Consider the following 26,984-nt stretch of genomic DNA (forward strand, 5'->3'; position numbering starts at 1 on the left):
ACTAATAGGAGATATCAGGAAAAATTATGAATTGGCAAAAAAGGACAATGTATGAGGCAGTGACACACACTGAGTGCACTACAACCAGACGGGGTTGAAGCACACACTACAGGGTGAGCTGCACTCACACACCAGACCTTGCAGACAGCGGTGAACAGTACAGATGCAGAGCACTGTGCACTAGCGCTGCAAGACGGAAAAAAATTTCTCTATCTACTCCTATATAGTGTGTTTGGAACCACCACACTAATAGGAGATATCAGGAAAAATTATGAATTGGCAAAAAAGGACAATGTATGAGGCAGTGACACACACTGAGTGCACTACAACCAGACGGGGTTGAAGCACACACTACAGGGTGAGCTGCACTCACACACCAGACCTTGCAGACAGCGGTGAACAGTACAGATGCAGAGCACTGTGCACTAGCGCTGCAAGACGGAAAAAAATTTCTCTATCTACTCCTATATAGTGTGTTTGGAACCACCACACTAATAGGAGATATCAGGAAAAATTATGAATTGGCAAAAAAGGACAATGTATGAGGCAGTGACACACACTGAGTGCACTACAACCAGACGGGGTTGAAGCACACACTACAGGGTGAGCTGCACTCACACACCAGACCTTGCAGACAGCGGTGAACAGTACAGATGCAGAGCACTGTGCACTAGCGCTGCAAGACGGAAAAAAATTTCTCTATCTACTCCTATATAGTGTGTTTGGAACCACCACACTAATAGGAGATATCAGGAAAAACTATGAATTGGCAAAAAAGGACAATGTATGAGGCAGTGACACACACTGAGTGCACTACAACCAGACTTGGCTGAAGCACACACTACAGGGTGAGCTGCACTCACACACACAGACCTTGCAGACAGCGGTGAACAGCACAGGGAACTGTGCACTAGTACTGCAAGGCACAGTGATTTAGAAAGTAGCTTGGGTAAAGCAGTATAGAGCAAATAGGTAGCTAAAACTGTCCCTCAGAACAACAGCGTCCTATCCCTAACTGAATTCACAGCAGAGTGAGCTCAAAATGGCGGCGGTGGCTTTTATAGTGCATCATGACATCATTTCAGCAGCCAATCACAGCCATGCCATTAGTTAAGATGCCTACATGCCTAACAGGATGTGCCCACACTTCTTAGGATCCTCATTGGCTGAATAAAATGAAAATGTCTCATTGCATTATGGGAACTTCCGATTCCGGTATACGATATTGCAAAAGTATCGGAATTAAGTATCGGAATTCCGATACCGCGAATATCGGCCGATACCCGATATTTCAGTATCGGAATGCTCAACACTACTAGTGATGTGTTAATTCCAGAGGGCATCAAAGCTCATTCCACCAGAGCTGTTGTGGCCTATTGGGCAGAAAAAGCGGAGGTATCTATTGACCAGATTTGTAATGCCACAATGTGGTCCTCACCTTCAACCATCTTGACTCCTTAAGGACCCTGGGATTATCCGTTTTCGCATTTTTATTTTTTGCTCCCCTTGTTCCCAGAGCCATAGCTTTTTTATTTTTTTGTCAATATGGTTGTGTGAGGGCTTATTTTTTGCGGGACAAGTTGTACTTTTGAATGACATTACTGGTTTTACCATATCGTGAACTGGAAAACAGGAAAAAAATTCCAAGTGCGGTGAAATTGCAAAAAAAAGTGCAATACAACAGATGTTTTTTTTTTTTTTCCACCACGTTCACTGAATGCTAAAACTGGCCTACCAGTCTTATTCTCCAGGTCATTACGAGTTCTTAGACACCAAACATCTATAGGTTCTTTTTTATTTAAGTGGTGGAAAAAAAATCCAAAGTTTGCGAAAAAAAAAAATAAAAAAAAATAAATGGCGCCATATTCCAAGACCCGTAGCGTCTCCATTTTTTCTGTCACCCATTACGGCACAACGAGAGAGGGGATCCGCCCTTCAAGGACAGGAAACCTTCAAGATAAAAAGGGCGGCGCCTCTCCCCGCTTCAGTGGTTTCCTGTCCTTGATGGGGGACCTTCCTTCTCGTCGGGCGCAAGAATGACAGTCGTCTTACCTGGGCCGGGGCCGGTCGGGTTTGGCAGGGCACAGTCTCTGCTGCGGCCGGTCCCGTGAATTCTGGAAGCGCCGCGGGGGGCGCCAACATGTGGTCTCCCCGTGTGCGGGCGGTGGTCTTGCGGCACCTGCACAGCATGGTGGCCGGCAACCCCGCGTTCCGGATGTGACGTCACGGGCCGCGACGGGAGATGACGAAACCAGAAGTCGCGCCCCAATGATGCGCGCCGGGGCCTCCTGACCCGCGGGGGCGATACCAGAAGCTGCGGGGACGCCCGCTGTGATCTCCCTAGCACAATGGAGGTACTTAAGGGTAGATCACCGGCCAGGCAGCGGCGCAGTGAAGTAATGGCCTCACAGCAGCCCTCCCCACCGCATCAGCAGCAAGAGCAGCAGTCCATGCTGCAGCTGCAGCAGCCCAGGGAGATGGAGCAGCCACAGCAGCCTCGGCGCCAGAGGCGTACCCAGGAGCAGCGTCCAGCGCAGAGTAGGAGCAGTGGACGTTCTGGGACACGCAGCGCCAAGGATTCCAGATCCAGCCGGCATAGCTCCAGCAGGGTTGATGATTCCGCGGTCTCCAGAGGAGAAGTATCGGATACCGTCCTGCCTCCCGTTCCGGTACCCTGTCTTTGTTTACTGGGTGGTGAGTGAGCTACGTGAAAATCGACGTATCAATGTAGACTTTTTCTGTTTTGTCTCTCTCTCTCCCTCTCCTTCCTCTGGTAATGGGCAGGATGTCCCTAAGAAGTGTAAAGAGAAGTCCAAGCATAGAGTATGTGCCCTGTGTGAACGGGGCCTAACGAATGATTGGCCCAAAAGATTATGCCAGTCCTGTATTGAAGAGACAATTGCGGAGGAAGCCCCAACTTTTTCTTCAAATTTAAAGACTCTGGTTAGGTCTGAGGTAGAGAGATCGTTAAAATCCCTTTCCCAACCATCCCAGGCCCATAAAGCAAAAACTCCACCCCCACTTTCAGGCTCGGAGTCCGACGAGGGAATGTTGGATGACTCCACTGACTCTTCCTCCCCGGATAGCGAAGCAGGGCCAGGTCATTGTTTTCCCCTGGAAAGTGTGGATGGCTTAGTAAAAGCCGTCAGGTCTACTATGGGGTTGGTTGACCAGAAAACAAAGAAGTCAGTGCAGGATATTATGTTTGGCACCTTGGATCGCAAGAAACAACGAGTTTTTCCTGTTAATGATAAGGTGCAGGGTCTTATCAGGAAAGAGTGGGATAGGCCGGATAAAAAGGGCCCCCTTCCATCCTCCTTCAAAAGGAAATATCCGTTTAGTGAGGAGGATACCGCTTCCTGGAGTAAGGCCCCGAAGCTGGATGTGGCAGTGTCCAAAGCTTCTAGGAGATCTTCCCTCCCTTTTGAGGACTCGGGGATGCTGAGAGACCCGCTGGACCGGAAGGTAGATACCTTCCTTAAGGGTACTTGGGAGTCGTCGGTGGGGGCATTGAAGCCAGCCATAGCGGCAACTTGTACAGCGAGGTCCCTTATGGTATGGTTGGACAGGTTAGAGGACCAGATTAAAAACAATGAGTCACAGGACTACATTCTGGCCTCTCTGTCGGTATTGAAGGGAGCGGCGGCCTTCTTATCAGATGCCTCGGCAGATTCCGCCAGACTAGCGGCAAGATCTGCGGCCCTGTCTAACGCCGGCTGTAGAGCTGTCTGGCTGAAGTGTTGCCCAGGGGACATACAGGCAAAAGGAAAACTGCTCTCTTCCATGTGAGGGGGATTTTCTGTTTGGTACCTCTCTGGACTCAACTCTAGAGAAAGTGGGGGACAGTAAGAAAGGGTTCCCTAAGCCTTCCATCCCATCCTTCAAGCAGTCCTTTCGGAGGAAGAAATTTGGCCGCAGGAGGGCGTCCTGGGAACAATCTAGATGGGAGGATCGTTCCAGGAAAGGGAAAGGATTTTTGTTCGGCGGGCCCTCCCTGGATAGTCGCACGCCGCCGAAGTGACACTCTATCCCAGGTGGGGGGGAGGCTCTCTCTCTTCCTTCCAGCCTGGGAAAAGATCTCTTCCAGCAGGTGGATCCTCAATTTAGTGAAATCAGGGCTAAAGCTAGAGTTTCGGAGGAATCCACCAGACAAGTTTATTCTGACTGCCCTAAGATCCTCTCTACCAGAACAACGGGCACTAGAGGAAGAAATATCAGTTCTCCTACGAAAGAATGTCCTGCTAGAGGTGTCTCTACAAGAAGAGAGAGGGGGGTTTTATTCCCCCTTATTCCTTATAAAAAAGCCGGACAATTCATACAGAGTCATCCTCAATCTGAGAAGGCTAAATGCGTTCCTGAACATTCCGTCATTCAAGATGGAGACAATAAAATCAGCTATAACCCTTCTATTTCCCGGCTGCTACATGGCAGTATTGGACTTAAAGGACGCATACTATCATGTGCCGATCCATCGCAATTTTCAGAAATACCTCAGGGTAGCCGAAAATATGCAGGGAATTATCAAGCACTTCCAATACAGAGCGCTTCCCTTCGGACTGGCAGTGGCGCCCTGCATATTCACAAAACTGATAGCGAAGGTTACAGCCCATCTCAGGGAGGAAGACAGACTGGTCATTCCGTATCTGGACGACTTCCTGATAGTGGGCAAAACATACGATCACTGTCTGGGCCAGGTCGATCAGCTACAGTACAGACCAAAAGTTTGGACACAACTTCTCTTTTAAAGATTTTTCTGTATTTTCTTGACTATGAAAATTGTACATTCACACTGAAGGCATCAAAACTATGAATTAACACATGTGGAAATATTTACTTAACAAAAAAGTGTGAAACAACTGAAAATATGTCTTATATTCTAGGTTCTTCAAAGTAGCCACCTTTTGCTTTGATGACTGCTTTGCACACTCTTGGCATTCTCTTGATGAGCTTCAAGAGGTAGTCACCGGAAATGGTTTTCACTTCACAGGTGTGCCCTGTCAGGTTTAATAAGTGGGATTTCTTGCCTTATAAATGGGGTTGGGACCATCAGTTGTGTTGTGCAGAAGTCTGGTGGATACACAGCTGATAGTCCTACTGAATAGACTGTTTAGAATTTGTATTATGGAAAGAAAAAAGCAGCTAAGTAAAGAAAAACGAGTGGCCATCATTACTTTAAGAAATGAAGGTCAGTCAGTCCAAAAAATTGGGAAAACTTTGAAAGTGTCCCAAAGTGCAGTTGCAAAAACCATCAAGCGCTACAAAGAAACTGGCTCACATGAGGACCGCCCCAGGAAAGGAAGACCAAGAGTCACCTCTGCTTCTGAGGATAAGTTTATCCGAGTCACCAGCCTCAGAAATCGCAGGTTAACAGCAGCTCAGATTAGAGACCAGGTTAATGCCACACAGAGTTCTAGCAGCAGACACATCTCTACAACAACTGTTAAGAGGAGACTTTGTGCAGCAGGGCTTCATGGTAAAATAGCTGCTAGGAAACCACTGCTAAGGACAGGCAACAAGCAGAAGAGACTTGTTTGGGCTAAAGAACACAAGGAATGGACATTAGACCAGTGGAAATCTGTGCTTTGGTCTGATGAGTCCAAATTTGAGATCTTTGGTTCCAACCACCGTGTCTTTGTGCAGAAAAGGTGAACGGATGCACTCTACATGCCTGGCTCCCACCGTGAAGCATGGAGGAGGAGGTGTGATGGTGTGGGGGTGCTTTGCTGGTGACACTGTTGTGGATTTATTCAAAATTGAAGGCATACTGAACCAGCATGGCTACCACAGCATCTTGCAGCAGCATGCTATTCCATCCAGTTTGCGTTTAGTTGGACCATCATTTATTTTTCCACAGGACAATGACCCTAAACACCCCTCCAGGCTGTGTAAGGGCTATTTGACCAAGAAGGAGAGTGATGGGGTGCTACACCAGATGACCTGGCCTCCGGTGACTACCTCTTGAAGCTCATCAAGAGAATGCCAAGAGTGTGCAAAGCAGTCATCAAAGCAAAAGGTGGCTACTTTGAAGAACCTAGAATAGAAGACATATTTTCAGTTGTTTCACACTTTATTGTTAAGTATATAATTCAACATGTGTTAATTCATAGTTTTGATGCCTTCAGTGTGAATGTACAATTTTCGTAGTCATGAAAATACAGGAAAATCTTTAAATGAGAAGGTGTGTCCAAACTTTTGGTCTGTACTGTATGCACCATCTTAAAAGACTTCGGATGGTGTTTAAACCTAGAAAGATCCAAATTGATCCCTCTCAATACTCAGATCTTTTTGGGCCTTACGCTGGATTCGATTCGGCAAGAATGCCGCCTCCCCGACCAAAAGAGGGAGAAAATAAAGAATCTAGTTTCAGCAGCAATAGCGGACCCAGTCATGACTCTCAGGGGGGCAATGTCTCTGGGATCCCTCACCTCCTGCATCCCCGCAGTACCCTGGGCCCAATATCATTCAAGAGATTTCCAATGGGATGTACTAAGAAACGAAGTGATCCTGAGGGGACATCTAGAAAGCAGGCTAATTCTCCCCCAGAATGTGATTCAGTCTCTGTATTGGTGGTTGGAGACAAGCATGTTCCAGACAGGCGTTTCTTGGGTTCCCCAATTCACCAGGGTGATTACTACAGACGCCAGCCCCATGGGGTGGGGGGCGCACTTGGACAACCACCCGATACAGGGGACTTGGTCACAGGAGGAGAGTCTGGAGTCCTCCAATTTGTGGGAGTTACGGGCGGTAGAGAAAGCACTGATCAGCTTCTTGCCCGTACTAGGAGGTCATCACGTGAAGATTCTGTCCGACAACCAGGTTGCGGTGGCTTATGTGAACCACCAGGGGGGAACCCGTTCAAGGTCATTAATGCAGGTTGCGGGGAGAATATTTTCGCTGGTGGAGGAAAAAGTTCTCTCGTTAAGGGCCCTTCATATCAGAGGAGAGGACAACATGAAGGCAGACTTTCTAAGTCGCAGGCCATTATTGCAGGTAGAATGGGCTTTAAATCTCTCGATCTTCCGCCAGCTAGTGGCCATGTGGGGGTCTCCAGAGGTCGACCTGTTTGCAACCCGTCAGAACAGCAAGGCAAAGAAGTTCTGCTCACCGAATCCCCTAGAGAACCCGCTAGTAGTAGACGCCTTCCAGTGCAGGTGGGATTTCAGTCTGGCCTATGCCTTTCCCCCAACGTGCCTAATTCCAGCAGTGTTGAGGAAAATTCGGGAGGATCAGGCTCGAGTGGTCCTCATAGCCCCCTTCTGCCCCAAGAGGCCTTGGTTTTTCTGGCTAAGGAACATGTCCATCACGAACCCCTGGATTCTTCCAGAGATTCCCGACCTTCTTGTTCAAGGGCCTATATTCCATCCTCAGGTGAAAGGATTGCACTTAGCGGCCTGGAACTTGAGAGGTCGTTGCTTGAAGGTCGGGGTTTCTCATCAAATCTAGTCACTACTCTTCTAAAGAGTAGGAAGCCAATCACTACCAAGATTTACAGTAGAGTCTGGAAGAAGTTTGTCGTCATCTCAGGGAGTTTCCTTGGGGGGGGGGGTCCCATTACAGCCATTTTAGAATTTCTTCAAAAGGGGCTAGAAAAGGGTCTAGCAATGAGCACCTTAAAGGTCCAAATCTCTGCCTTGGGAGCCTTATACAGTTATAATCTGGCCGGTAACAAGTGGATTTCCAGGTTCGTGAGGGCATGTAGTAGAGCCAATCCAGTCCCTACAGTTAGGGTCCCTTCTTGGGATTTAAACTTGGTGCTAAACGCATTAACAGGTTCTCCCTTTGAGCCCCTTAGCTCAGGGTCCATAAAACTACTCACCCTAAAAACAGTACTTCTGGTGTCCTTAACATCAGCACAGAGGGTTAGTGAGTTACAGGCTTTGTCGGCAGATCCACCTTTTACCCTAGTGCTAGACGATAGGGTAGTTTTGAGACCAGACCCTGCTTTCCTACCTAAAGTGGTTTCTAGGTTTCATATGTCTCAGGAGATAGCCCTACCATCCTTCTGTCCTGAACCCAAAAATAGCAAGGAGGAAAGGTTTCATACCTTGGATGTCAGGAGATGCCTTATACATTATTTAGCATCCACAAGCTCATGGAGGAAGGATAGGTCTCTCTTTATCTCCTTCCAGGGCTCCCGAAAGGGATTGAGGGTCTCAAAAGGCACTCTGTCAAGGTGCATCCGGGAAGCCATTGCGAAGGCCTACACGGGGTCAGGCAGAGATCCCCCTGTCACTGTGATGTACACCTTCCGGTGGGTGGGTGTTGAGTGTTCACATGGGTGAAATTTGTTTTAGTTATTAAAATTATGTGCTCTAACCGGAGAGTCCTCTCATGCTCTGTAATCCACTGAAGCGGGGAGAGGCGCCGCCCTTTTTATCTTGAAGGTTTCCTGTCCTTGAAGGGCGGATCCCCTCTCTCGGTGTGCCGTCATGGGTTCCGAAAAAACACATTACCGGTAAGTAATATACGTGTTTTCGGGGTCTGGGGCCGGTTGAGGGCTTATTTTATACGCGCCGAGCTGTTGTTTTTATTAATACCATTTTGGGGTTTTGATCGCCCGTTATTGCATTTTATTGCAATGTTGCGGCGACCAGAAAACATAATTCTGGCGTTTAGAATTTTTTTTCTCGTTACGCCTTTTACTTATCGGATTGATAGATCGGGCAATTCTGAACGCGGCGATACCAAATATGTCTATGTGTTTTTTTTTTTTTAATTATTTTATTTTGAATGGGGCGAAAGGGGGGGTGATTTAAACTTATATATATATTTTTTATATATATATATATATATATTTTTTTTAAAACATTTTTTTTTGTTCCACTTTTTGCTTGCTTCTTTAGTCTCCATAGGAGACTAGAAGCAGCAACTGTCCGATCGCCTCTGCTATATACACTATTACGCCCCAGGCTGTAAAGGGGTTTAAAGCACTATAGACTGAATCTATCCTCCTCTCCTGACTTCACCTTAGGGAGGGACCATTGCTTGCAGCGCCCTTCTATCAAAGATTATTTGTTATTCTATAAACCTCTCAGGTGTGCTGTAATGGGTGAAGGGAAAACACCAAGGTTACCTACCCGTAGCTGTTTTTTCCAGAACCCATTACTGCACCTCCCTTTTCACTGTGTTGGTGTTAACTATAGAGTTAGGTGAAATAATTATTTGGTGCTGGTTGTGTATATTATTATTTGGAGGCCCTCTCATGCTCTATAACCCAACTGATGGGGGGAGAGGTACCGCTTGTTATACAAGTGCAAAACAACACATATGTTATGGTCGACTGAAGGTGACGTTTATTGCATGTAGAATTGCACTACTCTCTACCTGAGTTATTAGTTAGATTTGCTTAAATCTTGTTTCTACTCTCTACACTAAGCTGCTCTCAGATTAGGTGGCAAAACATGGTGACAGATTTTCATTAACATGCAGAATGGGAGCATGCAATGGGGGCTATTTATGACTGTTAAAGGGGTTGTCCAGTGCAAAACGATAAGTCTGCAGGACTGCACAAATGTATGGAGCGAGGCCGCGCCCACTAGTCGAGTTCTGGCCGGGATTACGTACAACGCATACATACCATCTGGTCCTGGTTCAGAAACTGGTGAATCTCCGCAGCACACAGTATGTGCACTGGGGGGGATTCATAAGTCTGCAGTCACACAAAGTGACTGCAGATTTGTCATTTAGAACTGGACAACCCCTTTGAGGCCAATGCAAAATAGTTTAGGGCCTTTTAAATTTTGTTTAGAAAGTGGCCCCTTTAACCCATTCACGACATTTGCAGTATATATGTCATTGTCGGGAAGATCTTCCCGACCAATGCAGTATATATACGTCATGGCCACCTGTGTGCAGTGTGTGTGTATATATACGTCAGTCACCTGTGCGCGGGCTATCGCTGCTGGGTGTCAGCTGATTCTTTATTGCACACACAAACTCATAGTTAACCCCTTCAGTGAACACCATAAAAAAACGAGGCAATAAACAATGCTTTATCATGATACCACCGGACAAAAAGGGGAATAAAACGCAATCAACACTACAAATGTAAATAAAAATGTTATCTTTGAAAACGTCAACTTGTCCTGCAAAAAACAAGCCGCCGCACAGCTCCATCAGCCACCGGAAAAATAAAAAGGTATAGTTCTCAGAATAAAGCGATGAAAAAATATATATATTTTTTTCTATAAAATGTTTTTTGTATAAAAGCGCCAAAGCATAAACTATATACCGTACATTTGGTATCACTGTAATCTTACTGATCCGAAGAATAAAAATGCCTTATCAATTTTACCACACGAGTAACTGCATAAGAAAACCCCCCAAAAAAACAATTCCTGAATTGCTCGGTTTTGTTCATTTTGCCTCCCAAAAATCTGAATAGAAAGTGATGAAAAAATGTCACATGCCCGAAAATGGTATCAACAAAAATGTCAAAAAACAAGCCCTCACATGACTCTGTTGCCTGAAATAAAAATTATAGCTCTCAAAATATTGCGATGCAAAAAGCATCTTTTAGTGTGTGACAGCAGCCAAATATAAGAACCCGCTATAAATCTGGTATCGCTGTACTCACCAACCCGAAGAATTAAGTAGTCTAATCACTTATACCGCAAGAACGCCAGTAAAAAATAAAACTAATTCTTTATCTGCTGTTGATTTGTTAATTCTGCCTCCCAAAGATCTAGTAGGTCTCGGCTCACATTTATCCAGCGCTCTGCGCTGAGCGCTCACACCGGGGTTTCCGTGTAAATCTCTGAAATATGTGGTTCAGACTGAACCCCTGGCAGAAGATTCCCTATAATGAGTCAGATGAAGACACTGTGGACGCGTCTGACCTGTGATCCAGCATTTTTAGGCGTACATAAAAGCTCCGTTGGCCATAACTTTGTGCACTTTTGAAAAGGACAATGCTGAACAGAGGCCAGACTGAGTCTAGAATAACTCTGCTGCTTTATTATAGTAAATGGATCACTCGGACGTTCATCTGAATCGCGTCACTCGGGAGATTTAGATGGAAAACCTGGTGTAAGTGCTCGGCGTAGAACGCTGGATAAATGTGATCCAAAATGTTGTGTAACATGTTCCTAACAAAAGGTTCAAATCAGTCCACAAAAAAAGCAAGTCCGTCATCTGTCAATGGAAATATAGAGGCTTCCACGTTACTGGTAGCACAAAGGCACTTGAAAAGTGCTATGGCTCCTCGCCCCTCCTTTCTGAGCTCCAGTTCATGCCTAAATCTCAGTTAGCGTCCACGTGTTTCTGTAGCGATGAGAGCACAACTAATTTACAGGTGCGTGTCTTCAGAAGCACAAGCTGGGCACAAACGCACTGGTCACTACAACCGCAGTTTGCAATTTTCACTCAGCAACATCCGCTCCTGCAGTTTCTAGAAAACTCCCATGGGGTTAAAATTGTCACTACACCTGTAGATAAATTTCCAAAATGGGGTCACTTGAGGGGAAATTCTGCTATTCTATTACTTGTGGGCTCTGTATATGGAGTCCACAAACAATTCTAGAAAAATCTGTGCTCCAGCAGGCAAATAAAAATCCTTCCCTCCCGAGTCTCGCCGTGTGGCTAAGCAGTACTGTGCAGCCACATATGGGGTATTTCTACATTTAGCAGAAATTGTGGGACAAATTTTGGTGTCATTTGTACACATTTCCCCGTGAAAATGTAAAATCTGGGGCTAAAACAAAGTTTTGGTGGTAAAAATGTAATTATTTTTTTCTTCACTGCCCAATGGTATAAAATTTTGTGACCCACCTGTGATGTCAATATGATCACTGCATCTCTAGGTGGATTCATTGAGAGGTGTAGTTTGTAAAATGGGGTCTCTTATGGGGTATCTGGTGTTTTTGCACCTCAGGGGCTCTACCAATGTGACTTAGCACCCTCAAACCAGTCCAGCAAAATCTAAAGTCCAATATGGCGCTTCTTCCCTTCTGAGCTTTGCGCTTTGCCTCAAAAGTAGTTTTCGACCACATATGGGCTATTGGCGAATACAGCAAGAATAGCACAATAAAGTTTGGGGTCCATTTTCTCCTGCTATCCTTGTGAAAATGAAAAAATTTGAAGCTTGGCAACATTTTTGTGGGAAAAATATATATTTTTTGTTTTTTACAGATCCACGTTGTAAAATTCAGTTAAGCACCTGTGTGTTCAAGGTGCTCACCACACATCTAAATGAATTCCTTGAGGGGTCTAGTTTCCCAAATGGGGTCACTTGGGAGGGGGGAGGGTTCCACTGTTATGACACATCAGGTGCTCTCCAAACACGAAATGACATCCACTGACCATTCCATCAAAGTCAGCGTTCCAAACCATCACTCCTTCCTTTCTGAGCCCTGCTGTGTGCCCAAACAATAGTTTTCTCCCACATATGGGGTATCTGTGTGCTCATGATGAATTGCACAACAAATTTTGGGGTCCATTTTTTCCTGTTAACCCTTTTGGAAAAAAAAAGAAAATTGGGGCTAAAAGAACTTTTTTTGTGGGGAAAAATGGGATTTTATTTTCACGGCTGTGTTATAAACTTCTGTGAAGCACTTGGGGTTTAAGGTGCTCACCACACATCTAGGTAAGTTTTCTGTGGGGTCTAGTTTCCTAAATTGTGTCACTTGTGGGGGGTTTGCATTGTTTAGGCACATCAGGGGCTCTCCAAACGCAACATCACGTCTAATTATTCCACAAATTTTGCATTTAAAAAGTCAAATGGCGCTCCTTCCCTTCTGAGCCCAGTAGTTTTCCTTCACATATTGGGTATCGGCATACTCAGGAGAAATTGCACAACAAATTTTGGGGTCTATTTTTTTTTTCTCCTGTTACCCTTGTGAAAATTTAAAAACTTGGGTCTAAAAGTAACATTTTTGTGAAAAAAAAGTGTCCAAATGTTAAGTTTTTTCCTTCCACATTCCATTAATTTCTATGAAGCACCTGAAGGGCTAATAAACTTCTTGAATGTGGTTTTGAGCACTGCACCTTAAGGTGTGCAGTTTTTAGAATGGTGTCACTATTCTGTATTTTCTGTCATAAAGGCCCCTCAAAGTGACTTCAAATGTGATGTGGTCCCTAAAAAATAAATGGTTTTGTAAATTTGGTTGTAAAAATGAGAAATCGCTGGTCAACTATTAACCATTATAACTTCCTAACAAAAAAAATGTTTTTTAAATTGTGCTGATGTAAAGTAGACATGTAGGAAATGTTATTTATTAACTCTTTTGCGTGACATAATTCTCTGATTTAAGGGCATAAAAGTAAAAAATTTGAGAATTGCTAAATTTTTGCCAAATTAACATTTTTAACTTAACCGTATTTTCTCTTTCCCCATGGCGGCTCCACGGAGAGAGGGGATCCGCCCTTCAAGGACAGGAAACCTACAGATAAAAAGGGCGGCACCTCTCTCCCGCATCAGTTGGTTTCCTGTCCTTGACAGGGACCTACGGATGAAAGTTCCTGGAATGGAATGAAGATAGAAGGATATGAAACTTACCAGGCCCGGCCAGACCGGTTCAGGCAGCGGGGGTTCCCTGCCTCGGCTGGTGCGGTGTCCTGTAGCGCCACCGCGTGGGGTCAGCGGGACTCTAGGGTGGCTGGGAGATGCGGCACAGCAAGGAACTGGATCGCTGCGGTCTCCGGTGGCGTCGGGGCCCAGGTAGTGAGTATGGCGGGGCTTCCGGGGCTCGGGTTAGTGAGTAGGCCTGAAGCCCCGGGGCCCGGGTCGGAGACTTGCCTGGGCTTCGTGAAGCACGCGCGCCGGACGATTCCTGAGAGAAGTCGGAGCATCTGACGCGTGGGGCGGCGCGCCGGAAGTGACGTGGGGCGCACGCGCCGGTGCTCCCCTCTGACGAAGGTGACGCGGGTCCCTCTGGGAACGGCGCGTTCAAGCGCGCGCGGGAAACTGACCGCACGGGGGGAGCGCCCCCCTTCCCTCCCTATTGGTACACAGCGGTGGCCTAAAGGGGGGAGGGGGGAGACACACCTGTAACACAGGTACTAGACCAGAGGGGGAGGTGGACCCCTATAGAGTTTAAATGGCCAGGGAAACACAGGGGAGTGCTTCCTGTCATTCTCTGGCACTCTACAGCTATGAGCGAGCAGGAGCCCCAAGCGGTGCAGTCCCTGCTTCCCCACTCACCATCGCCTCAGAGGAAGCGTATTAAAGGATCCTCCAGCGGCCCTTCACGGCAAGGGGACGGAGGAAGCGGGCGTTCTGGCAGGTCTTCACTACGTGGCAAGGACTCCAGTGCGGCGTCAGCCTCGAGGAAGGATCCAGCTACTGGATCGGGTTCCTCTTCAAATCCGGTATTCTCTCTTACTACGGGTCGGTAAGTGATCTTCATGAAAGCTCACTTGTAACTTGAGACCCCCCCCCCCTCTCTTTTCTTCTCAGGGAAGGAAGAGTACGGGCAAATCCAAGCACAGGGCCTGCGCGCTTTGCGCGGCGGATCTGCCCACTGCATGGCAAAAGAATGTGCAACTCATGCATCGAGCAAACTATTTGTGAGGAGACCCCTAAGTTTGCCACCGAACTCGGATCCCTGATTAAATCTCAGGTGGAGGACACCTTTAAGTCCCTGCAGAAGGGGGGGGGGGGAGCAAGGAAAAAGTAGACACGTATCCCCGGTGCAGGAGTCCAGTGGTTCAGATGAAGAGGGAGTAGTCTCCGATTTCATCCGATTCATCGTCTTCAGGGGACGGGGGTCGTAGTTGTTTCCCTATAGATGGAACCGATACCTTGATTAAGGCAGTTAGGGCTACTATTAAGGCAGTTAGGGTTCGTGGATCTTCACACTAAAAAATCTATCCAGGACATAATGTTTAGTGACCTAGGACAGAAGAAAGAGATCCTTCCCTCTTAATGATCAAGTACATTCTCTAATTAAGAGGGAATGGATAAAACCAGAGAGGAAAGGGTTGTTGGCACCCAAAAGAAAATACCCCTTTGAGGACCCTGTGTGCTCCTTCTGGGGGAAGGCGCCTAAAATTTATGTCGCGATAGCCAAGGCCTCTAGGAAGTTTTCCCTGCCATTTGAAGACATGGGGGTGCTGAAAGACCCTATGGATAAGAAAGCTGACTCCTTTTTGAAAGGAGCTTGGGAGGCGGCGGGGGGGGGGGTTTAAAACCCACGGTAGCAGTCACATGCACGGCCAGATCTTTGATGGTCTGGCTAGACCAACTAGAAGTGCCGTTAAAGGATAAAGCCTCATGGGATGATATAATAGACTCCATCCCAGTGATGAAGGGCGCAGCGGCTTTTCTGGCTGATGCCTCGGCCGACTCGATCAGACTGGCAGCTAGGCCTGGGAGTTTTTCAAACGCAGCTAGGCGGGCCCTCTGGCTCAAATGCTGGCCAGGCGACCTCAAAACGAAGTCTAGGCTGTGCTCCATCCCGTGTGAGGGGGAATTCTTATTCGGGTCCACTCTGGATGATATCCTAGACAAGGCCGGGGATAACAAAAAACGCTTCCCCGTCCTCTGTGGTACTTCTTTTAGGAGATCTTTTCGGATTAGAAAATTCATGTGAAGGAGACCCCCCAAAGACCAGAACAGGTGGGTGGACAAGAGGCAGAGAAAGGCCAAGGGGTTCATGTTTAACAGGCTCCCTGGTGACAGTAGGAAACCCGCCCAATGAAAGTCAGCCCCAGGTGGGGGGGAGGCTTCTCCATTTCCTCCCGGCCTGGGAAAAAATATCAAACGTGCGCTGGATTTTAGACCTGATAAAATCGGGGTTAAGATTCCAGTTCCTCTGCACTCCCCGTCCAAATTTCGTAATAACCCCCGTGAAGTCTTCAGGGGTAGAGCAGTTGGCTCTAGAACAAGAGGTTCTAGGCCTAGTGGACAAGGCAGTCCTTCCGGAAGTCCCAGCTCAGGAGGTAGGCGATGGGTTCTACTCCCCTCTATTCTTCAGGAAGAAACCGGATGGAACATTCAGGACTATTGTAAATCTAAAGAAATTGAACAGAGTTCTGAAAGTTCATTCATTCAAGATGGAATCAATAAAAACATCTGTGAAATTGTTGTTCCCGGGCTGTTTTATGGCTGTCCTGGATCTGAAGGACGCATATTATCATGTCCCCATACACAGAGACTTCCAAAAATTCCTGAGGGTAGCAATACCCATAAGGGGCACAATAAGGCACTACCAATATACGGCTCTCCCCTTCGGGTTAGCAATAGCCCCAAGAATCTTCACAAAGGTGGTGGCAGAGGTTATGGCCCATCTGAGGGAGAGGAACATTCTAATAGTCCCGTACCTAGACGATCTACTTATTATAGGCAGCTCGTTCAGCCATTGCAAGGACCATCTAGCAAAAGTCATGGGTTCCTTGATTAGTTTGGGCTGGCTGTTAAATCTGAAAAAATCCAGGCTGGAACCAGTTCAAGTACAAGAGTACTTGGGTATCCTGCTAGATTCAAGGATTCAGGAATACCATCTCCCGGCGGAGAAAATCCAAAGCATGCTAGCCCGAGTGTCCTACGTGAAGAACCATCCCGATATGACTCTGAGGGGAGCAATGTCCCTCCTAGGCTCCATAACCAAGAGAAACAGGAAGGTACATATGTAGAAATGCGCACACCTCAATACATATTAAGTAGAAAAATATACAAGCTTTATTATACACTTTTAAGGCTCCATGACGGCCTGCATCCCGGGGGTCCGCTGGGCTCAGTTACACACCAGGGGCTTACAGTGGGAGATCTTGGGGACAGAAAGGTCACTAAGAGGGCACTTAGAAGGTCGGCTGACATTATCATCAAAAACTTTGCTATCCCTGACATGGTAGACAGAGGGGGTCTGGTCGAAGGATTTAGAAGGGGTATCCTCCAACATGAAGGAACTCCTGGCGGTGAAGTATGGCCTCTTGGAATTTCTAGACACGCTAAGGGGGCACCACGTGAGAGTGTTTTCGGACAACAGGGTAGTGGTGGCATACCTAAATCACCAGGGGGGTACCCGGTCTCATTCTCTTCTAAGAGTGTCAAGTTCCATCCTCCGGGTAGCAGAGAACAATTTAGAATCTCTATCGGTACTCCGCATAAAAGGGATAGAGAACGTCACGGCGGACTTCCTGAGCAGGACCCAGCTGAGACAGGGCGAGTGGGAGCTGAACCAGCGAGTGTTCGACAAAATCACGAGGGTTTGGGGGCCCCCCTCCATAGACCTATTCGCCAACTGGAAAAACAAGAAAGTCGACACGTTCTGCTCGATCGACCCCAGGGGGAACCCAGCGGAGCTAGATGCCTTCTCGATCATATGGAACCACCAGCTAGCGTATGCCTTTCCTCCGAATGCCCTCATTCCGGCAGTTCTGAGGAAGATCAGGGAAGACGAGGCAAACGTGATCTTGATTGCCCCCTTCTGGCCAAGGAGGCCTTGGTTTTCCTGGCTAAGGATAAAGTCCTCCTCCGACCCCTGGGTCCTTCCGGAAGTTCCGGACCTACTGTCCCAGGGACCAGTCCTTCACCCACAGGTAGCAAACCTGCACCTGACAGCTTGGAGTTTGAGAGGGCGCTCTTGAGGGATAGAGGGTTCTCCCCCAATTTAATCACCCTACTGCAGAGTAGGAAACCCGTAACTACCAACCTCTACGGTAAAACCTGGAGAAGGTTTCTTTCTTTCACGGGGTCGGAAGTAGTGGGGGAGGCCCCTATTACTGCTATTTTGGGGTTTCTTCAAAAGGGGTTGGAGCAGGGGCTGGCCACAAGCACTCTGAAGGTTCAGGTGGCGGCACTGGAAGCTCTATATAACTGTGACCTGGCGGGGAATAGATGGGTCTCCAGGTTCATCAGGGCATCCCATAGGTCCAGGCCCATCCCCTCCCGGAAGGTTCCTCCTTGGGACTTAAATCTCGTGCGTTCGGCTCTAACCAGGTATCCCTTTGAACCTCTAGCGGACGCGTCTCTTAAAATCCTGTCCCTTAAGGCTTCCCTTCTAGTGTCCCTCACATCGGCACGTCGGATTAGTGATATACAAGCCTTATCAGCTGGGCCTCCTTTCACGCAAATCCTAGAAGATAGGGTGACACTTAGGACTGACCCAGCGTACCTTCCTAAGGTGGGTTCCCTCTTCCACAGGTCACAAGAGATCTCCCTCCCTTCCTTTTGTCCAGACCCAAAAAACAAGGGGGAAGAGGCCCTTCACACCTTAGACGTCAGGAGGTGCATTATACAATACTTAGAGGCCACACGAGAGTGTAGGAAGGATAGGTCTCTCTTTGTGTGCTTCCAGGGATCTCGGAAGGGACGGAAGGCTTCCAAGAGCACCCTGGCAAGATGGCTAAGGGACGCCATCTCCCTGGCTTACTCCTCAAGCGGGGAAACTGAGCCGGCGGGCCTAAAGGCTCACTCAACTAGGGCAGTGGCAGCCTCGTGGGCGGAGAAGGCTGGGGCTTCTATCGAACAGATATGTAGAGCGGCGACCTGGTCTTCTCCTTCCACATTCTTTAAACACTACGGGCTTGATCTAACCACGTCTTCAGACCTTACCTTTGGCAGAAGGGTTCTGGAAGCGGTGGTCCCTCCCTAATCTTCTCTTCTCTGCAATCTCTCCGTGGTGCCGTCATGGGGAAAGAGAAAGATGTAGTTACTTACCGGTAACGGGATTTCTCGGAACCCATGACGGCACCCGTACATTCCCTCCCTTCACACATGGGTGCGCACATTTGTATGTTGCCTTTGTTTAGTCACAGGGTGTGTCTGGCAAGCTCCTTTTTTTTAAAAAAAAAAAAAAAAAAGGAAAAATATATAGAAATGTAAAAATTTGTGTTACTAACCTTGCGGTCCTCTCGGTGCTCTGTAAACCAACTGATGCGGGAGAGAGGTGCCGCCCTTTTTATCTGTAGGTTTCCTGTCCTTGAAGGGCGGATCCCCTCTCTCCGTGGTGCCGTCATGGGTTCCGAGAAATCCCGTTACCGGTAAGTAACTACGTCTTTTTGGACTATAAGACGCACCGGACCATAAGACGCACCTGGATTTTAGAGGAGGAAAGTAGGGGAAAAAAATGTAAGCAAAAAATGTGGTCATGATGCACTGTTAAGGGAGAGAGGGTCTGCTGCTGACACTGTTATAGGGGTAATATCCCCTAATTCTGTTCTAATAGCCCCCATCCTGGTAGAATAGCACCTCCCATCCTGGTATGTATGGCACCCCTCATCCTGGTATGTTTGGCACTTTACATCTTGGTATGCTTGGCACCCCCACATCTTGGTATGCTTGGCACTCCCACATCTTGGTATGCTTGGCACCCCCACATCTTGGTATGCCTGGCACCCCCACATCTTGGTATGCCTGGCACCCCCACATCTTGGTATGCCTGGCAGCCCCACATCTTGGTATGCCTGGCAGCCCCACATCCTGGTATACATGGCAGCCCCACATCCTGGTATGCCTGGCAGCCCCACATCCTGGTATGCCTGGCACCTCCATCCCCATTACACAAAAAATAAACACTCCTACTCACCTTTCTCCTTCTCTCCTCCAGCGCTGTGTCCTCCTCTGCAGCCAGCACAGATCTCCCTGTGTGAGCCGCACATGACGTCACAACCATGCGCGCTCACACAGGGAGATGCTGTGCCGGAAGAGTCACTGCTCCCCACGCCGAAACTGCGTGCGTGGGGAGCAGTGACTGCACACTCCTTGAGAGCGGGCGCACACTGGAGCGGCAGCGCGGCTCCTGCTGCTCGGCGATCTCGTGTGCCCGCTATTAAAGAGCATGACTATTCACCCCCTTTCCACTCCCATGGGCGTGGAGAGGGGGTGAATAGTCATGCTATTTAGTAGTGGGCACAAATAACCGCCGAGCGCTGCAGGAGCCGTGATTAAGGAGAATGAATATTCAGTGCTCCCCACGCCCATGGGCGTGGGGAGCCGTGAATATTCATTTTCTTAAGCAGTGGGGACAGTGTAGTCTGCAGTAGCCGCTGCTGCCTCCTGTGCCCCGCTCCTCCGCCGCTGCTGCCCCCCGCCATACCCCCACCACCCACAGCAGCTAGACAGTATATAATAGAAGGTTCGGACTATAAGACGCACCCTCCACTTTCCTCTGAAATTTTGGAGGAAAAAAGTGCGTCTTATAGACCGAAAAATACGGTAAGTCTTTTCAAAGAAATTTTACCACCATCATGAAGTACAATATGTCACAAGAAAACATTCTGAGAATCAGGGGGATCCGTTGAAGAGTTCCAGAGTAATTACTTCATAAAGTGACAGTGGTCAGAATTGTAAAGTTTTGCCCGGTAATGAAGGTGAAAACAGGCTCGGGGGTGAAGGGGTTAATATATTTATGTACTAAAAATGAATCCTTTTAGTCTGGAAAAAGGCACCTTTAACAATGTTTTTAATTATAGAAAGTGATGGTATAAAATGAAAAGGGAATATCCTTTTAAATTGTTAGTCTCACCAAAACAACTCATGTAAAAATGCCGTAGTAGGGAAATGTGAAGCTGACGATAGCTGCTAAAATCGGCTATTTATGAGATGTATGAGACAAAACCTGAAATATTCTCTTGAATACAACAGGGCTTTGGAGTTGGTGTCCATTTTGGTGGAGTCAGTATAAAATGGACCGACTCTGACTCCTAAAATATATAATAAATTGGGTACAGTAGTTCAATGCAGTTTGTGGGGAATAGTTTTTCATAAGAATTTGGGAAAGTTATGAAATGTCCTATAAATGTCTGTCCTATTCCTGATCTAAGGGTCTAGACCTTTAGCTGAGATTAGTCTGTACTACAGTAAATTTATCACTTAAACATGAGCCATGAATGAGGGAGTCGTGGAGTCGGTGTCATGGAAATTGAGGAGTCCGAGTCGGAGGTTTGGCTTACTGACACCACAGCCCTGCTTAAATGTGCACTGTATTCCTAAGAATTACTTATTCAATCCTTTGTTGATTTACCTTTCTGTCCGATCTATGAACTATTTGCTATTCTGTGTCTCCAGGCATTGATGACAGGCAGTATACCCGGTTTTATTGACATTGTAATGAATCTGAACTCACCTGAACTACTGGAAGACAACTTGATATGGCAGGCAAAGCAAGCTGGAAAAAGAATAGTGTTTTATGGCGACGACACGTGGATAAAACTTTTTCCTAAGCATTTTGTGGAGTTTGATGGGACAACGTCATTTTTTGTTTCAGATTTTACGGAGGTATGCTAAAGAGGACCTTCCATCTCTACTGACCTGTCAATTTTGTCAATGTATTTCCTATAACTTAACAATTCTGGGGCTTCTTTTCCTAGAAATCCTTGTGCTGTACCTCTGCCATTCCTCCTAGCAATCTATGAAAAAAATATGAGCACTGTTAACATCTGAGGGTGTATTTCTACACATTCTGACACTATTCAATCAGTGTAAATAGTGATAGACTGTATAGACACACATCCCCCTTCCGTTAACAGGAGATTGGTGAGACCCACTGACTGTATTATTGCAGCTGTGGTTTACTCTGTGGCATTTCAAAGAAAACATATGTTGAACATCCAACTGAGGACTGTATGTTGCATAACTAGTTCTAGAGGATGGCCCTTGTCATCTTCTCCCCACTTTGCTCCTCTTGACTGACTGGTCTTTCCCTATTTGTGTGTATAGGGACAGAGCCGTCGGTCATGAGTAGTGAGTCAGGCAGAAGATGCGGGGGATCGACATCTCGGACTGGTCATCCAAGAAAAATTGTTCTAGAATGGCTTTTCAAAGTATGGTTTCTCTGAAAGACTACAGCATTTCAGAATTAAACCTACCTGGCTGCAATAACTCAGCCAGTATCTGATTCATACCATCCCCTTTCATGACTTTTTGATCTGTTGAACATTATTTTCATGTATGTGATTTGTGTTTTTTTCACATGCTTACTTCAACTGTTTTAATTATAAATGTAGTGTTGTGTTTGTATTTTGTTTAAATACATCAATATTTTTCAGGTTGATGATAATGTAACCAGGCATTTAGATGATGTTTTAAAGAGGAATGATTGGGAAATGCTAATTCTTCACTATCTGGGATTAGATCACATTGGACATTTAACTGGACCACATAGCCATTTGATTGGCCCAAAGCTTTATGAAATGGACCTGGTCTTGAAAAAGATTCACTCTTCATTACTTTCAAAGGTATGAAGCTTCCATTGCTTTCTTTTATAGTACATTTTTAATTTTTTAAAGATAATTTCAAACTATGAATTATGGTACGCTCACGCCCGGACTATTTGGCATGAGCGTAGTTAGTTGTCCCACTGGGCCACGAACCGAGGAGTGCCTGGAGGGGCGTGACTAGGGGCCTCGCCAGAGCTGACCACGGACGCACAGTGGCTTAATCGACTCCGTGGTCCGAGGAGGGAGGTGGCCCAGGTGCTACTCCAGGTCAGACCCTGGTCACACAGCTGTTGGCACACACCGGGGAATGCAGGAATGGGCAGGTTTGGCTTGTATGCAGACAGACGGGTACTGGCAGGCACGGGTGATATACAGACAGGCAAGTACTGGCAGGCACGGCTGGTATACAGACAGGTGAGTACTGGCAGGCACGGCTGGTATACAGACAGGTGACTACTAGCAAGTAGGTAAATATGCTGGAGTACAGACTGGGATACAGGAACAGAGCCTCAGGTGCGGAGGGCAAGCGGAGCAGAGCAGAGCCGCAGGTGCAGAGGACAAGCGGAGCAGGGCAAAGCAGAGCCGCAGGTGCGGAGGGCAAGCGGAGCAGGGCAGAGCAGAGTAGGGCCGCAGGTGCATAGGACAAGCAGAGCAGAGCCGCAGGTGCGGAGGACAAGCGGAGCAGGGCAGAGCAGAGTAGGGCCGCAGGTGCATAGGACAAGCAGAGCAGAGCCGCAGGTGCGGAGGACAAGCGGAGCTGGGCACAGCAGAGCCTCAGGTGCGGAAGACAAGCGGAGCAGGGCAGAACAGAGCCACAAGTGCAGAGAACAAGCGGAGCTGGGCAGAGCAGAGCAGAAATGCAGGTGCGGAGGACAAGCGGAGCGAAGCAGGGCAGAGCAGAACCGCAGGTGCAGCAGACAGGACTGGGCTCTGTTCACATGGAACAGACAGGGAAACACAGGAAGATAGCTAGAACACAGGAGGTAGATACAGAGGCAGAGAAATGGGACAAGAAGAAACAGATACATACAAGGTACTTGCTATGAGGTAGCGAGTGGACACACAACTCAAACAGAAGTACAGAGACAACGAGTAGGAGTTAGGTACTGGTTCAGACACTGCAGGAAAAGGGAAGGGTCGGACATAGACACAAACAGGTAACGAGCTAGGACACAGTTCAGACAGGAACTGAACCAGGAACGAGCCTGAGCATTCAACCCCCAGGGTGGCGAAAATAGACTAGAAGTCACAGATACAGGTAACAGGCCTAGGTACTCAGCCCCCAGGGTGGCAGAAACAGACAAGATTCAGGACAGGACCTTACAACTCACAGTTGCACAGAACACACTGTAAGAAAGTGTTGCTCAGGCCCATCCTACTGGGTGGAGGAGGTTTAAGTATCCAGTGACTCACAGCAATAGGCTGGGGACGCATTAGGACTGCGCACACAGTAACTTTAAGAATCAGGAAGTTCCAGCGCCGCTGCCCTAAGCCCGTAGACAAGAGACATGCACACAGCAAGTAGAGGAGCATAGTGCACAGCCTGGACTGGTAGGTAAGTTGGCGGTCTTGCATGGTGGGAGATGGTAAGCCATGCCAGCATGCCGCCAGGGATGTTACAAATTACATTGGGGTGTTTCTCCAACACCCTAAAGTGTAAAAAAATAAATGTGTTATGTATAAAGAGGTTCATACTTGTTTTGACAGTACACTAATATTCAAAGAAATGAAATAAAAATAAATCTTATTTTTTTATTGGAGTGTAGAACTGACCAGCTCTCTAATATTTTCAAGATGGCAGTATTAATTTTGTACCTTAATCAAAAATATTTTAGTAAAACGTTTCAGCACTGATTTGAAATACAAGTAACTCACGGAGTCAGAAATGGCTAGTCTTTTGATTTTATTTTAATCTTATTGTTCCCCTGAGTATTCCATTTTTGATTTTTGAGCAGTTTGAGCTTGATAAACTGTCCACATCATGGAATAGTGGCTTCAGAGCTGAGTAAAAAAAAAATCAATTTTTTTATTTTATAATTTTTCCTGTCCGTTGAGAAGATATTAACTAGTGAAGTTTAGGTTATAATTTTTTTTTCTAATTCAACTAGTTGTTTCCAGAGATTTCTCTCTGGGGAGTGTACTTCTTCCCATGTATGACGTTGATGCGGGCAGAGACATACTGGAGAAAGAACAACACAATACCTTGAAGCAGTTTTTTTTTCCTTTTTGAAAGATTTAATAACATATTGATCTCGCTGAAAAACTGTGTGTGATTTCAAAATGCCAAATAAAGATTAGTGTGCTTACTAACACTCTTTAGCTTTCATCTCACAGTAGCCAGTATTAGGTCAAGAGGCAGTACAGCAGAGCTGACACTGACAGAATTGGTAAGAGAGCTGCAAGAAGTGTTTGTAATGAGACAAAGCTCAGTGAGGAGAGCAGACTGTCATTACTGGTCTCGTACAGGAGATCTCACTTCCGAGGTATGTGTGATAAAGTTAGGGTTTTGCAGAGGTTAGTGTGATTGCTTTCATCTTTCATCTCACAGCAGTCTGTGTGTTGATTGCGGGGGGGGAGTACAGCAGTTCTGAGCTTTTACCTCATTACAAACACATCTGAAGATTAGCTTTCCTCACACAGTGCTGTCAGCTCAACTGTACAGCCCCACCTCTATGCTGGCTGCCATGAGTTGAAAGCTTAAAAGGTGTTTGTAGTCACACTCGTCTCTGCTCTACTCTAAACATCTTGTAATCACACATTGCTCTGCAGTGATATCAGTGACAGCAGATTCTCATTAGATGTCTCAAACAGCCTGCTCTAAGCTTTTTGTGCGGATGTGCTTTTTCCCCCACTGTATGTTTCTCCCTGCTTATTGTTAGTGATGGGCGAACCCAAACAATAAAGTTCAGTGTCCATACCGGACACCTAGTGTTCGTGCATGGACCCTGAACAATGTCTTCTCCCGGAAATCTGTGTCACTATTGGGGTTCAGCAGCCCTAACAAGTTTGTTGAAGGGCTGCAGCGCAAATAGGGGGACCCCACGCTGTTTTTTTTTTTTTTTATTTTATTTATTTAAATAATTTAAAAATAAACAGCATGGGGTCACCTCTTTTTTTGATAACAAGCGCAGGTATAACAGACAGCTGGTTATCAAAAATAGAGGGCCCCCCACGCTGTTTATTTAATTTATTTAAATAAAAAAAACAAAACAGCATGGGGTCCCTCCTATTTCTAATAACCAGCCAAGGTAATTCAGACAGCTGGGGGCTGCTTGCCGCTGACTGCAAGTAACCCTAATGAGCCTCGTTTTCAGACCTGCATAGGGTTACTCGCGGTCAGCGGCAGGCAGGCGCATGAGAAGCTCCGTGCCTGCCATTGACCGCGAGTGAACTATGAAGTCTCGTTCTGAGAACTTGTCTCACAACGTCCATCGAATCCTATGGAGTCTCGTGAGAATTTCACTATTGGACTACCATTTGAACTTCCTAGATGGATTTTTAAGTAATAAATGGGTGAACAAGTGAGTGTGGGGGAGTTTTTATTTTATTAAAGTATTTTCTTTCTTGTGAATGTGTCTATCTATTAAATTACAACGATTAAGGACCATAATATCTGAAACTCGTCTGTAAAAATAATACTTTTCCAATAAAATACTTTTCCAATAAAGGATTATTGATTTTAAAGAAAACTTTTGGATGCTGGATCACTCCTTGTTTTTTATGTTAATGTCAGCTGTGTAATGTTCGCTGACCTCAAGCCCACAAGTTAGTAATGGAGAGGCAGATAATGGTTGTGGTATCCAGCCATCATCGGCCTCTAACAGCCACAGGTGGAGTTGAGCTAACCTGTTAAATGTAGTTGTCAATATTTTATTTCACAACCTAACTATGATGAATATGCAAATATTATTGCCATTTTCATACTGACGTGGAGAATCATACTGCCAGGTCATTTTTATTGCACAATAAATGCCATACATGATCACCTGTAATAAAGGTAAAACAATAAACCAACCTCATCTTCACCTGTCCACCGTAGTCCAAATATCGAGGATCCCACGACTATCCCATGAATAGAACGGCCACATTGTGAAATGTGACCGCTCTATTCAGCAGCCCGCAATATTGATGTCACTGCGAGTCACTGAGGAGCGCAAGTATGCATTCAGCTACAATCCAGCCTGCCATCTAGATGTAGCGGAGCTGGACACGTTGTGGGACACATGGAGTCTGTTCTTAACGTCGTAAAAGTAAGGATGAGGTTGGTTTATTTTATTTTTATTGCAGATGACAATGGCTTCAGGTGGAATGGGCGTGATGGTAAGAGTTTAATTAAGAATATTAAAAGATGTGTTTTATTTCAAGTAAAATATTTTATTCATGGTGTGGGTGTTATTTTACATTTCACTTCCACTATGGGGTTACTAACTTGGGCTTGATGTCAGCTGGCATTATAAGCTGACATCAACCCCAACTCTATAACCCCACTTCCACCGCTACAGGGCAGTAAGCGGAATGAGGGTAAGGGCCAGAATGTTTTTCCAGAAATGTTATCACTTATTAACAAATTACATGAACAGTAAGGTACACACGCAAAGCACGGATTATATATCTCACATATTTATATCTAGATGGCAGGCTGGATTGTAGCTGGTCGCTACCATCCAGCCTGCCATCCTGCAGAGATACTGAGGAGCGTAAGCATACTTCGCTCCTCAGTGACTAGCAGTGCCGTCAATGAGTTGAGCCGAGTTCATGATACATGAGCTCAGTCCAACTCATTGACGTCAGCGTGAGCGTGGGAAAGTTCTCACCGCACATGCGCTGAAGTCATTTGCCAGCACTGAGCGTCAATGTATTGCCAGCTGCTGAATAGAGTGGTCACA

General features: G+C 46.5%; 1 protein-coding gene across 2 annotated transcripts in view; it reads left to right on the forward strand.

Annotated features, from left to right (window-relative positions):
* Positions 1 to 26,984, forward strand: part of PIGG (phosphatidylinositol glycan anchor biosynthesis class G (EMM blood group)) — a 287,774-nt gene that overhangs the window by 76,829 nt on the left and 183,961 nt on the right. For both annotated transcript variants that reach the window (XM_073684905.1, XM_073684914.1), the window contains exons 3-4: positions 20,948 to 21,157; positions 21,928 to 22,116. In XM_073684905.1, the coding sequence (XP_073541006.1) occupies positions 20,948 to 21,157; positions 21,928 to 22,116 (399 nt within the window). The remainder of the gene's footprint in view (positions 1 to 20,947; positions 21,158 to 21,927; positions 22,117 to 26,984) is intronic.

This window comes from Phyllobates terribilis, unplaced genomic scaffold, assembly GCF_046119375.1.
Source record: "Phyllobates terribilis strain yellow unplaced genomic scaffold, ASM4611937v1 Scaffold_1__5_contigs__length_1240528914, whole genome shotgun sequence".
In the NCBI taxonomy this organism is placed as follows: Eukaryota; Metazoa; Chordata; class Amphibia; order Anura; family Dendrobatidae; genus Phyllobates; species Phyllobates terribilis.